Below are 14,204 nucleotides of genomic sequence, written 5' to 3' on the forward strand. Positions count from 1 at the left end.
CGGTCTTGCCCTCCTTTGCCCCCTCCCCCCAGTCCCACACCCCAAAGCCTTGCGCGGGGTAATGCCTTGGCCAACGGGCGCCCTCAGGCTATGGGGCAGACAGCCCCCCCTAGCGCCCAGTTAGGCAAAAGCCGCCGACGGCCGGGTCGGTCCGATCTGGGGTCTGGTCCGGGACGCTTATCACTCCGCGTCTAAACATGTGCTGCCAAAAACCTGGAGCGGGCCCATGATCTCGCACACCTGGCAGCTTAGGCCGCAACGGGGCCTAAGTTGGAAGGCCCAGTTCCCTCTAGGGAAGGAAGCAACCCACACCCCCTTCCCACATTGATCTTATTTCTCGCTGTTTCCTCATGGTCATTTCCATTCGTTAACCTGGAAGTGGGGGGAGGGTGTGAGCCACCAGGCCTGTCACTCTTGGAACTGACGCCTCAGAGTTCAGTTTGCATGCAGTTGCCCCTGCTGTAACTCCCTGAGCATCACCCAGAGAGCTGGAGTCCGCAGAGGACCAGAACCCCAGGGTTGGCGTTCAGGCCCTGCCCCTTCCAAGTCATGTGATCTCAGGCAAATCACGTAACCTCTTTGGTACTTGGGTTTCCTTGTAAAACTAAGATCATTCCTGCTTTACTCATCTCTCACCCTTGTCAAGGTGCAAATGCGTTATCTGTTAAGGTGTGTAAAAGATGAGCACGTATAAACCCATATTATTTATTAAAACAATTCACGAAGTATAAAAATGGAGACAGCCAGGACTCTGGACTGCGGCCAGAGGGGTAGAGGTCCACAGAATCATGCGTGCAGACCTGAGGGGCACCGAATCTCGGACCCTCTAGCTTGGAGCCAAGGGCAATGACCCTGGAAGATGTGATTGCTTCACTCTGGGTGATTGCACCACCCAGCCTGCACTGGTCCCCAGACAGAGCTGGGCAACGGTGGCTGACACAGCCCAGAGCACTCAAGAACCCCAACTGTTCTGTTTTGTTCTTTGTTGAAATGACCCCAAACTGGGGGTCTGAGGGTAGCTGGACAGTAGTATTCTAAGATTCCCCGGGGAATGCATCAGGCAAGTGTGAAATAGTCATTTCACTGCTCTTGTAGGTCAGTAATAAGATTTCAAATACAAAACCAGTAGAAACCTCTCTCCCCCCACCCCGGCCTCCCAGGCTGGCCACAGGCAGCCAACGTCAAAATCTGGGGTAACTGCCAGTTGGCAGCCGTGAGAACACCCACTTTGCAGGCTTGGTGGAGGGATCCTGGTACATGTTTTGGTACCAAGCACCTGCTGGTATAAGGTGCTTTTATTATTATGTAACTGCTTTGATTTCATTTTAAATGGAGAGAAAAGGAACGCTGGCCATTTCCAATGAGCTGGGCTTTGCTGGGGCCAGTTTCATAGTTATTGAACCATGGTCATCTCTGCATTATGCCAACAATTTCCTGACTTCTCACCCAGTCAGGGCTTCTCAGAACAAAAAGAAATGTTAGACTGGCCACTTTCCATCAAGTGTGGGCTACACAGGATCCTAATTAATTCAGGATCACAAAAAACACATTTTGAGCTGAATAGTGCAAAACTACCTGGGGGAATTTCCTGTTCTCTTTAGGACAGAACTTGGGATTCTCAGTTTACTCCTTTCCCTGCCTTTTCCTACGGAGCTATTTTTCTATACTTCCAGTATGGCTGTGTTTTTAGTGTTAGGTTCTCTTTCTTTTAAAGAGAAACACATTTGAAATATGAGCTTTTCTGCAGTAGGAAATGCTATCAAACTTTCTCTCCTCTAAACTGCCCCTTCAGACCCTCACACATCAATAACATAGTTCCAAGTGATCGCTCACCTGAGAAGTATTTAAAAATATTTACAGTCCCTGAAAGCCGGACCAACTTTTATATCCTACAAAAATGGCTTTTTCTGATAACCAGCATAAAAAAATGAATATGGATGAGGTCCTGGCCAATCCAAGCTATGAATTTCAAGATAGCCATCTGTGGGTAACACTCAATTCTGAAATAAGTAAAAAAAAAAAAAAAAAAAAAAAAAAAAAAAAAAGACAAGGGACAANATAAAAAAAAAAAAAAAAAAAAAAAAAAGGCAAGCCAATGAAGCAAAACGAATGCAAGAGCGACACCTGCTGGCTGTCTGAGGCAGAGGGCTGGGCTGGGCTTGGAAAAGGCAGAAAAACCTTAAGGTTGCTAGATTGAAACACTGAAATGGATAATTGTGTTTTCTGACATCTTCAATGAGAATCTATTGTTGTCACCAAGAATACGACAGTAGACAGCGTAGGAATCGAACAAAGCATTTATTCTGGCTTTCCTTTCCCTGGGTTTCTAACAGGCAGAGGTCTATGCTTTCACTGGGTGGCAAAATCAAGTTTCCTAGCATTACCACAAACACTTTTGGTGGGTAGGAGCTCTTTTAATAAATCAGACGGCATGTGCAGGTCACTGTAAAAACAAAACTATTTCTATGAAGTTGATCTATAATTCTTCCAGGATCCAACATTTGGAACATACTTCTGCCATAGCTAAAACGGAATCAAATTTGGAATTCTGACCCAATGGGCTGTTGGCCAACTAATCCAGCTCTTCTATCCAGTGGCAAAGAGGAGAGAGAGTCATGAGTTAAAACCCAGTTCTGTACAGTCAATTCACAGAAGATGTGTGCCGGCTATGCCTGGAGGTTAGAGGCTGTGGGGGAAGAAAAAAGGCGAATTCAGGTCTGCAGGTGGCCTGCACCTGGGAACAGAGTAAATATTCAGTGTGGTAGCCGCACTTCCTACAGTAGCTGCAATAAACCAGGCTCCCCTGAATGAGTGAGCTGAAGAAAAATTCCTTTGTAGGAAGGGACAGAAGACTGGACTCATGAAGGGGAGAAAATATTTGAATTTATGTTCAACACGTTTCCTGCAGATTTAGTGGGGGAATAATCCACCCCCATCTCAGCCCCTAAAAGTCTTTCTTCAACAAGCTGTTTCTGTTCTTGCAAGAGTGAACGGATTCACTTCTGCAGGAGAGTCCGAAGCACTGAGAACAAGGGTGTCTTCCCTTTCCTTTCCTTCCAGAAAGGCCAGCAGCCTCAGGCAAGCCAAAGTCCTTTCCTCCTGAATGCGCAGTCTTGTGAATTCCACCATCTTCAAAAATTCAGCAGTTGGTGGCAGTTCTCGGAAGAGCTGGGAAAGGAGGTGGCACTGCTCTGATGCTGTCCTGTGAAGATGACGGAGGCTTTCAGGGCTGAGGGGACACCAGCTGGACGCGGAGAGGAGATGGAAGAGGTGCTTGTGGAGGTATTTCACGAAGGTCAGGGTCTCGGCCCAAAAGTTGACTTCTGCTTTTTCAAACAGGTAGTCTTCCACCTAGATCGAATGACAAAGCCCGAAGTCGAGATTACAGGGGACGTTGACGGGCTCCAATCCAGACCAGAGTCCCGCCAGACCCGGAGGAGGTATGCCCCTCCCCCTCCTGTCAGCACCCACATATACATGCCACTCGCAGCCTGGAGGGTCACCTTCTATTTTCATTTCGCTGTACTTCTCCACCAGGGAGGAATTTGCTTCCCCAGACTTAACATGACCTTTGATAAAGATGTGTTTGTGGTTTCAAGCCAAGATTTTTTGGGTGCCTGCTGTTGAAAAGGGAACCTCAACTCGGGAGAGGGCCCTAGACCTAAAGGTGCCTCTAGAAATCAGAGAGGAGGGGGGAGGAGGAGAAATCTCAGTGGAAGAAGAAAGAGCAAAGGATTACCAAACATGAGGCGCTACGCTGAGTATGGAACCAAATTTCTATAATGCGAGGGATGTTCAAGCTTATTTTGTTGCAGCCACTAAATCTTGTCTCCAAATGTCCCATAAACAGGCTGCTTTTATTTTTTATTTTTATTTTTTTACATTTATTTATTTTTGAGAGACAGAGTGAGACAGAATGCGAGTGAGGGAGAGGCAGAGAGAAGAGGAGACACAGAATCTGACGCACGCTCCAGGCTCTGAGCTGGCTGTCAGCACAGAGCCCGATGAAGGGCTCGAACCCTCGAACCGTGAGATCATGACCTGAGCCGAAGTCGGACGTTTAACCGACTGAGCCACCCAGGCGCCCCAACAGGCTGCTTTTTGAACTCTTGGCCTGTTGGGTATGTCAAGAGGGCCAGCTGAGTCAGACACGGGTGGACGGATACAAATTTCAGTTGACAAGATGCTTCTGCTGCTTGTCTTGGGGCCTCTTCCTTTCTTTCTTTTTTTTCTTCTTTTGAGGTATAACCGACATAGAATATTACACTAGTCTCAGGTGTACCACATACTGACATTTGTACACATGGTGAAATCATCATCACAGTTAAGTCTAGTTACCACCAGAGTGAATATCCTATGGAGTGAATATCTTATTGATTATATTCTACATGCTATACATTAATCCCCAGGAGTTATGTATCTTATAACTGGGAGCCTGTACTTCTGTTTTTACTATTTGTTTATTTTGAGAGAGATACCATGCACGATTGCACGGGGAGGACAGGCAGAGAGAAATGGAGAGAGAATCCCAAGCAGATTCTGTGCTGTCAGCGTGGAGCCCAACATGGGGCTCGATGCTGCGAACTATGAGATCATGATCTGAGCCGAAATCAAGAAATCAGGAGTTGTTTAACTAACTGAGCCACCCAGGTGCCCCAATATTTTATTTATTTATTCGTTTTTAAATGTTTTTTATTTTTCAGAGAGAAAGAGTGCAAGCAGGGAGGGGCAGACAGAGGACAGAGGAGCCAGTGTGGGCTCTAAGCAGACAGCAGTGAGCCCTATGCAGGGCTTGAACTCCCAAACCATGAGATTGTGACCCAAGCAGAAGTCAGGAAAGCTCAACTGACTGAGCCACCCAGGCGGCCCTGTTTTTTAAAAGTAGGCTCCTTGTGGGACGCTTGGATGGTTCAGTCAGTTAAGCGTCCGACTTCCGCTCAGGTCATGATCTCACGGCTTCTGAGTTCGAGCCCCTGCATCGGGTTCTGTGCTGACAGCTCAGAGCCTGGAGCCTGCTTAGGATTCTGTGTCTCCCTCTCCCTGCCTATTTCCCAGCTCACACTGTCTCTCTCTCGCAAAAATAAATAAACATTAAAAAAAATTAAAAGTAGGCTCATCGTGGGGCTCAGACTCTCAACCCCAAGACCAAGAGTTGCATGCTCTACCAACTGAGCCAGCCAGGTGTCCATGTTTTCATTTTCTTTGCACAGATACTCGGCAGTGGAATTGCTAGGACACATGGTGGTTCTCATTTTAATTTTATGAGGAACCTCCATACTGTTTCCACTAGTGGCTCACCAATTTACATTCCCACAAACAGGGTATGAGAGTTCTCTTTTTTCCACATCCTCGCCAACACTAATTTCTTGCCTTTTTGATACTAGCCATTCTGACAGGTGTAAAGTGGTATCTCATTGTGGTTTTGATTTGCAATTCCCTGATGATAGTGCTATTGGGCATCTTCTCAGGTATCTGTTGACCCACCTGTATGTCTCCTCTGAAAAAATGTCTAGATCCTCTGCCCATTTTTAAAATCAGAGTTTTCAGATTTTTATTTAAAATTTTTTTTTAATGTTTTATTTATTTCTAGGAGAGAGAGAGACAGCGTGAGCAGGGGAGGGTCAGAGAGAGAGAGGGAGTCACAGACTGAAACAGGCTCCAGGCTCTGAACTGGCAGTCAGCACAGAGCCCGACGCGGGGCTCGAACCCACAAACTGCGAGATCATGACCTAAGCGAAAGTCGGACGCTTAACCGACTAAGCCACCCAGGCGCCCCCAGAGTTTTCAGATTTTTAAAAATCAGCGCAGAGCCCAGTGTGGGGCCCAAACCCATGACCCTGAGATCAAGACCTGAGCTGAGATGAAGAGTCAGATGCTTAACTGACTGAGCCACCCAGGTGCCCCTTAATCGTAAGATTTGTTGTTGTTGTTGTTATTGAGTTGTACAAGTTCTTTATAATGTTTTTGGATATTAACTCTTTATTGGATATATCATTTGCAAATATCTTTTCCCATTCAGTACGTTAACATTTTGTTGATGGTTTCCTTTGTCGTGCAGAAGCTTTTTAGTTTGATGTAGTCTCACTTATTTATTTTTACTTTTGTTTCTCTTGCCTTTGGAGTCAGATTCACAAAAACAATGCCAGGACTGATGTCAAGGGGCTTACCACCTGTGGTTTCTTCTAGAAGTTTTCTAGTTTCAGGTCTTACATTCAAGTCTCTAATCCATTTTGAGTTAATTTTTTGTCTGGTCCAGTTTCATTCTTATCCATGTAGCTGTCCAGTTCTCCCAGCACCTTTTACTGAAGAGAATATCCAGTCCTCATTGCATATTCTTGCCTCCTTTGTCAAAAATTGACCATACATACATGGGTTTATTTCTGGGCTCTCCATTCTGTTCCATTGATCTATGTGTCTCTTTTCGTGCCAATACCATTCTGTTTGATTATTATAGTTTTGTAGTTTGAAATCCAGGGACATCATACCTCTGGCTTTGTTCTTCTTTTTCAAGATTGCTTGGCTATTTGGGGTCTTTGGTGGTGCCCTATAAATTTTAGAATATATGTTCCAAGTTCTGTGAAAAATACCACTGGAATTTTGATAGGGTTTGCATTGAATCTGTAGACTGCTTTGGGCAGATAGATATTTTAACAATATTAATTCTCCCAATCCAAGAGCATGGAATATCTTTCCGTTTATTTGTGTCTTCTTTATAATTTCTCTCATCAATATCTTACAGTTTTCAGTGTAAGTCTTTTCAGTGTAGGTCTTTTCCTCCTTGGTTAAATTTATTCCTAGGGAAATATAAATTATTCCTAGGTATTTTATTCTTTTTTATGCAGTTGCAAATGGGATTTTCTTGATATTTCTTTCTGATAGTGTGTTATTAGTGTATAGAAATGCAACAGATTTTTGGGGCACCTGGGTGGCTGAGTCGGTTAAGCGTCTGACTTTGCTCAGGTCATGATCTCACGGTTCGTGAGACAGCTCAGAGCCTGGAGCCTGTTTCAGATTCTGTATCTCCCTCTCTCTCTGACCCTCCGCTGCTCACGCTTCTCTCTCTCAGAAATAAATAAAACATTAAAAAAAAAGAAATGCAACAGATTTTTGCATTTTGTATCCTGCAGCTTTACCGAATTCATTCATTTGTTCTAAAAGGATTTTGTTTGTTTGTTTTTTGGTGGAGTCTTTAGGGTTTTCTATATATAGTGTCATGTCATCTGCAAATAGTGACAGTTTTACTTCTTCCTTTCCAATTGATATGCCTGTTATTTCTTTTCCTTGTGTGATGGCTGTGGCTAGCATTTCCAAGACTCTGTTGCATAAAAGTGGTGAGAGTGGGCATCTTTGTCTTGTTGCTCATCTCAAGTCAAAGCATTCAGCTTTTTTCCCTTGAGTATTAGCTGTTTATCATATATGGCTTTCATTATGTTAAGATATGTGCCCTCTGTACCCACTGTGTTTTTATTATTATTATTTTTTTTTACCATAAATGGATATTGAATTTTGTCAAATGCTTTTCTGCACCTATTGAGATGACCATGATTGTTATCTTTCATTTTGTTAATACTGTGTATCACACTGACTGATTTGTAGATGTTGAACCACCCCTGCATCCCTGGAATAAATACCACTTGATTATGGTATATGATCCTTTTAACGTATTATTGAACTCAGTTTGCTAATATTTTGTTGAGGATTTTTGCATGTATGTTCATCAGGGATACTGGCCTGTAATTTTCTTTCATTCATTCATTCTTTCTTTCTTTTTTGTGGTGTCCTTATCTGGTTTTGGTATCTGGGTAATGCTGGCCTTATAAAATGAGTTTGGAAGCATTCCCTCCTCTTCAATTTTTTGGAAGAGTTTGAAAGACTAGGTATTGCATCTTCGAATGCTTGGTAGAATTTACTAGTGAAGCCATCTGGTCTTGGACTTTTGTTCATTGGGAGGTTTTTAACTGCTGATTCAATCTCTTTACTAGTAATTGGTCTATTCAGATTTTCTACTTCTTCATGATTCAGTCTTGCAAGATTGCAAAGTTTTAAGAATTTATCCATTCTTTCTCAGTTTGTCCAGTCTGTTGGCATATAATTGTTCACAGTAATCTCTTATGATCCCTTTGTGTTTCTGTGGTATCAGTTGTAACCCTCCTCTTTCATTTCTGTTTTTATTTACTTGAACCCTCTTTTTTTCTTGGCGAATCTAGCTAAAGATTTATCTACTTTGTTTATCTCTTGAAAGAATCAGCTTTTAGTTTCATTGATGTCTTCTCTGGTCTTTCTAGTCTCTACTTAATTTCTTTCCACTCTAATCTTTATTATTTCCTTTCTCCTCCTAATTTGGGGTTTCGTTGGTTCTTCTTTCTCTGGTTCCTTGAGGTATAAAGTTAGGTTGTTTATTTGAGATTTTTCTTGTTTCTTAATAATAGGCATGTATCACTTGAACTTCCTTCTTAGAACCACTTTTTCTGCATCCCATAGATTTCGGTGTGTCCTATTTCTGTTTTCAGTTGTTTCTAGGTGTTTTAATTTCTCCTTTGATTTCTTTTAGGACCCAATAGTTGTTCAGTAACATGTTTTTAATCTCCACATATCTGTAGTTTTTCCAGTTTTCTCCTTCCTTTTTTAAAGTTTATTTACTTATTTTTGAGAGAGAGAGGGAGAGAGGGAGAGAGAATCCCAAGCAGACTCTACACTCAGTGTGGGGCCCGAGGTGGGGCTCTTTCTCATGAATGGTGAAATCATGACCTGAGCTGAAATCCAGAGCGAGACAGGATGCTTAACTGACTGAGCCACCAAGGCACCCCTATGACCAACACACTGAATTCTTTATCAGGTAGATGAAATATCTCCCTGTCATTAATGTCTTTCCCTGAGGTCTTGTCTTGTTCTTCCATTTGGAACATATTTCTCTGTTTCTTCATTTTGCTCGACTCTGTGTTGCTTCTATGTGTTAGGCAAGGTACCTACCTTTCTCAGCCTTGAAGGAGTGGTCTTATGTGTGACGAAACTTCTCAATGAACTTTGCCCTAGTTCTTGGTTGTCACTTCACTCTTTCTGATTGTCTAAACCGCCTGATTTATTCTTAGTATCTCCCTGTTGTTGACAATATGCCAAGACCTGTTCCAAGGGGAGGGCTCTCATTTAGTACCTATTTGCAGGCTGATTGGAAACCAGATCCTTTGGTGGCAGCTTCTAAAGTTAACAAAGATTGGGACACATGGGTGGCTCACTTGGTTAAGCGTCCGACATTGGCTCAGGTCATGATCACACAGTTGGTGGGTTTGAGCCCCTCGTGGGCTCTGTGCTGACAGCTCAGAGCCTGGAGCCTGCTTCAGATTCTGTGTCTCCCTCTCTCTCCGCCCCTCCCCCGCTCACACTCAGTGTCTCTGTCTCTCAAAAATAAATAAAAATGTTAAAAAAAAAATAAGTATACACACATATATAGTCACGATTGCTGTGGCACTTGTGATCCCCGCTGGCCTCCAGACCAGGAGATCTAGAGGTGTCCCCTGGGCAACCGCTGCAAAGGTTGAGGCTCTAGGTGAATGTATGAGCTCCTCTCTAGGAGGTCTCATGGCGCTGCAGCAAGGCCAAGCGGGAACACGAGGGTGTCCCTCCTGCTTACGTTCCCTGGGAGCACCTGCTTAGTCTCTAGATGTGTGGGAAACCTGAAGCCTGTCCCTTAGACTAAAGCTCCAGGCTAAGTAAACAGCCCTTTCTCCCACAAAGCCTGGGGTTGCGTTTCGGTCTGCTGTCTGTGTGCTGCCCGGGGGGTGGTGGACTGCCAAGGACCGTCTTCCCAATTGTTACCTTCCTGTGGAGCTCGAAAATGCCAGTCCCGTCGGCCACCAGGGCCAGGCGATCCAGGGGTGTCCCGGGTGTGGAGCAGATATGGCTGCTGGCTTTAGTCGGGCAGTTGGGGAGTGTGGGGCCACGCTCACTGGCTTCAGAAACCAGGAGTCTCTTTCAAAGTCCTCTCCCCTAGTGATCTGAAGACTTACCATTGGGACCCCAAAAGCCAGCATGAGAACTGCCCCAGCACCCCCAGGGCCCCCGGCAGCATCTAGCGGGCTGCCACGGTCATTCTGAGAGTTTCCTAAGCGGGAACTGAGCTCTACCCAAGCATCCAGAAGCACGCTTTCAGCAGGCACATGAAGCCCAAGTACGCCTCACGTGCGGCACTCGGGGGGCTTTAGGACACTCTGGGCCCACCCCTGCTGCCCCGAGCCCCTAGGATTACCTGCTGCGTGCTTTCCACATGGACCACGAAGTCATCACCCTCTCCCAACAGCCACCCCAGCAAGACTGGGAGACCGGGGGCCAGCTGGTCCCACTGCTGGAGCAGATCACACAGCACGGCCAGGGCCAGGGGCAGCGCGATTGAGGCGTCCACCTGGCAGAAGGCAAAGTCTGTGGAAATGAGAGAGAAGCGAGTGGTAAACATGCTGCTCAAGGGCCACCCCACGGAGGCTCTGAAGGGCTCGGAATGTGAAGGGCCTCAGGTTAAGTCACTACCACCAGCGTACAGGGAGGCTGGTGGGCTAGGCTCCTCAGAGATTATGAATCCATTTCTGAGTCTAGCTGTCTACGCGGCTAGAGTGAGTCATGGTCCCGAGACCCGTGTGGTCAGAAGCAAGTCCGCCTGCAAGGTTAGACATTTACCTCCTGTCAGCCCCTGTAGCATAGCTGGAGGGAAATCAGGAAAGCTTCCCACCCGCAGGCCTGCATGACACCTGGATTCCGCTGGTTTGCCTTTCCCTCTGAGAGCTCACCTTGCTGACCGCATGACACCTAAATCTCTTAACATTTTATTTTACTTATTTATTTTTAAATTTATTTTTGAGAGAGACAGAGACAGAATGCGAGTGGGGGAGTGGCAAAGAGAGGGGGAGACACAGAATCCGAAGCAGCTCCAGGCTCTGAGCTGTCAGCACAGAGCCCGACGCGGGGCCCCAACTCATGAACTGCAAGATCATGACCTGAGCTGAAGTCGGACGCTCAACTGACTGAGCCACCCAGGTGCCCCAAATCTCTTAACATTTTAGAACAGGGCATCAGCAGACGTTTTCTTTCTTTCTTTCTTTCTTTTTTTCTTACAAATAGTTTATTGTCAAGTTGGTTTCCACATAACACCCAGTGCTCATCCCCACAAGTGCCCTCCTCCATGCCCATCTCCCCCCTCCCCCCACATCCATCAGTCCTCAGTTTGTTTCTCAGCATTCAGGAGTCTCTCATGGTTTGCCTCTCTCCCTTTACACCATTTCCCTCCTTCTTCTCCCCCATGGTCCTCCGTTAAGTTCCTCCTAATCCTCCTGTACGTGCAAACATATGATATTTGTCCTTCTCTGCCTAGATGTTTTCTTAAAAGGCCAGATAATAAATATCTCAGACGCTGGGGGTCTTCACGTCTCTGTCACAATTGCTCAACGCTGCTGAAGGCAGCCCTGGAGCGTATGTAAACTTTTATTTATGTCCCAGTAAAATGTGAATTTCAGGTGGTTTTCATATGTCATAAAAGCTTCTTTTTTCGGTTTTCTTCCCCAACCATTGAAAAGCATAAAAACTGTTTGCAGTTTACAGGCGGTACAACACCGGGGGCTGAGCCTGATTTCGCTCAGATTTGCAACCCTCTTTGAATTCACTGTCAGGCCCTCATCTTCTGAACTGGCTGGGAAAGGGCGCTGAAGGAGTAGAATGAGGTGCAGAAAGGGAAGGCGGGTGCCCTGGGGAGGCCATCGCTTACTTCATCGTTTTGCCTCAGACAGTCCTAAATATGGATTTGAAGGAAGGCTCAGGTCGTTGACACTTCCGCTGGCAACCCCAGCCCTCCCAGCCCCAACCCGGAGGAGGTCTGAAACATGGGACAGAAATCCCACCACAAAGTGAACCTCTTTGGATCTATCCATGCACCAGGGCTGGTCTTTTGACCACCTACTTCTGCTGACGCCTCATCTTTCCCAAATCCGCATCCCCAACTCAGGCATGTAGACCTGGCCCTGCCCACTGGCCCCCAAAGAGACCTACTCAGCACACAGGGAGAAGCCTCCAAATCTGGACTGAAAGCTTTGAGTTCTCAGGGTATTGAACCACACATAGCAGGATGCCTCCCTTCCCCACACCCACCAAGGGCCTATTACGTCCCAGGCCCTAACCATGTACTTTCTGTCCGTTCCTTCAACATCCTATCGGTTGGGGACTGCCATCCCGACTTCACGGTCGAGGTGATCCTGGGCTCAGACTGACTCACTTTTATACAGTCACAGAGCTGTGAGTGGCTATAAAGAATCAGAATGGGCAAAATGTTTCACGGTGCCTGTGGAGCACAGATTTGGAGACAGCACCAACAGTCTAGACACGCAGGTCTTCACAGTGAGGTAAGCAGGGCTGGTGACCCTGCAGCGGGGCCAGTACTACCTGGAGCCCACCCAGCAGAGCTAGACTCATGGGAGCAGCTAAAAGACTGATGGCACCATCCCCAAATCAATCCCCTGGGACAACTGTTCCTTTGTGCCCCTCGCCCCAGGCTGCTCCCTGTTCCCAGGACTTAACCTGGGAAACAGAAAAAGAGGAGCAGAATAGGAGAGAGGCAGGGAGCAAAGGTGCATTTTGGCTGTAGGTCTGGGCCATGTGTTGGTCTGGCCTTTACCTACAATACAATCTCTAATTTTTATTTTTATTATTAAAAAAATTTTTTTTAAATGCTTCTTTATTTTTGAGAGAGAGAGAGAGAGCTGGGGAGGGGCAGAGAGAGGGAGACACCGAATCCAAAGCAGGCTCCAGGCTCTGAGCTGTCAGCACAGAGCCCGACGCAGGGCTCGAAGTCACGAACTGCGAGATCATGGCCTGAGCTCGGCCTGATCATGGTCAGACGTTTAACGGAACCATCCAAGCGTCCCCAAATCTCTATTTTTATCTCTACCTGACCCCTCCTGTAGTTCTCAGCTGGTTTAGAATCTGTAAGGGCAGATGGTACAACTAATTGGCATCCGTCAAACCTCAGAACTGAAAATACACACAAAGACCAGCATCGGATGAAGTATATAGCAGAGGCTCAGAACATTCCAGTGTGTGGCTCCGGAGATCATGAAATCTTTTTCTTTACTGCTGCTTGATTTAATAACATGCTGCCACAAACCAAGCATTCACTAAATGGTTAACTCGGGTTATAGCTGATAATAATGAACACTGGCCTATCAAATCCCCGCCGCCACCAGGAGGGAGGTATCCTTATTTAACAAACAAGGAAGCTATGCTCATGGAGGCTGGGTGAGCGGCAGTGAGCCGAGTGGGCCTCAGTGCAGAGGCTGTCCCTGCCCCACAGGGAGGCAATGGAGAAACACCCCCAGCACCCCACGGAGATGAAGTCAGACTTGGCTTTATCACTCCTATTCACAAAGAAAAGCTCCCAGCTGGGGGCCATATTTCGAAAGACGTCAAAGCTGTCAGTCCTTAGCATTGTGCAGCTTATGTGAAACCTTTCACAAAAATCTACCTTCTGACTTACTGCCGGCTCCCCTTTCGGTCCCCTCAGGGCAAGGACCGGAAACGCCACAGGAAAGAAAGGTTTCGCCCACCAGCAAAATCCGGGCCTGCAGCTCAGGCGACACTCCTGCTGGCTCCATAAAGAACACACGAAGTGACCAGAGATGCCGCCAGGAAGGCCAGACTGCTGCACCTGCCCCACCTGACGGACAGACATCCCTCGTCCTGCACCATTTTGTCACGACTTGTGCTGAGGAAGTGGCAGAAGAGTGACAGGCATGACAGGGGCACAGAGGAGTGCTGGTGCGATGTGGCTGGAGGCGGAAAGAATTATAACCGTCTAAATACTGACTGCACGATGAAGAAGGAAGCGGGAAAAGGCAGGATGGGGGCGGGGGGAGATTAGTTGGGTTTAAATCTCTTTGAGGGGCCAGATGCATCCCCACCAAGTTTCCTCTCTTATTTCCTTGCTCTGGACTAGGACACCTCAGTCAGAACAACCCAGACCTCTACTGGCCAAATGCCTTGTGAAGGGAGGCAGAAGAGCTGGGGAGAGGAACTTTTTAGCTGACCATGCAGGCCAGCCAGGCTTGGAGGCCGCTTGGGATTCTCTCTCTCCCTCTCTCTCTGGCTCTCCTCAGCTTGTGTGTGTGTGCGCGCGTGCGCACGTGTGTGCTCGCTCTCTCTTAAAATAAATAAACATTAAAAAACTGAAATAA

At 46.5% G+C, this 14,204-nt stretch overlaps 1 protein-coding gene across 1 annotated transcript in view; it reads right to left on the minus strand.

Moving 5' to 3' along the window:
• Window positions 1-2,279: 2,279 nt before the first annotated feature.
• THADA (THADA armadillo repeat containing) overlaps window positions 2,280-14,204 on the minus strand; it is a 319,402-nt gene continuing 307,477 nt past the window's right edge. Inside the window, exons 39-40 of the mRNA XM_077749153.1 lie at window positions 10,244-10,413; window positions 2,280-3,351 (exon numbers count right to left, since the gene is read on the minus strand). Of these exons, the coding sequence (XP_077605279.1) occupies window positions 2,959-3,351; window positions 10,244-10,413 (563 nt within the window). The 3' untranslated portion in view covers window positions 2,280-2,958. The remainder of the gene's footprint in view (window positions 3,352-10,243; window positions 10,414-14,204) is intronic.

Source organism: Crocuta crocuta, unplaced genomic scaffold (genome assembly GCF_008692635.1).
Source record: "Crocuta crocuta isolate KB4526 unplaced genomic scaffold, BGI_CrCroc_1.0 scaffold118, whole genome shotgun sequence".
In the NCBI taxonomy this organism is placed as follows: Eukaryota; Metazoa; Chordata; class Mammalia; order Carnivora; family Hyaenidae; genus Crocuta; species Crocuta crocuta.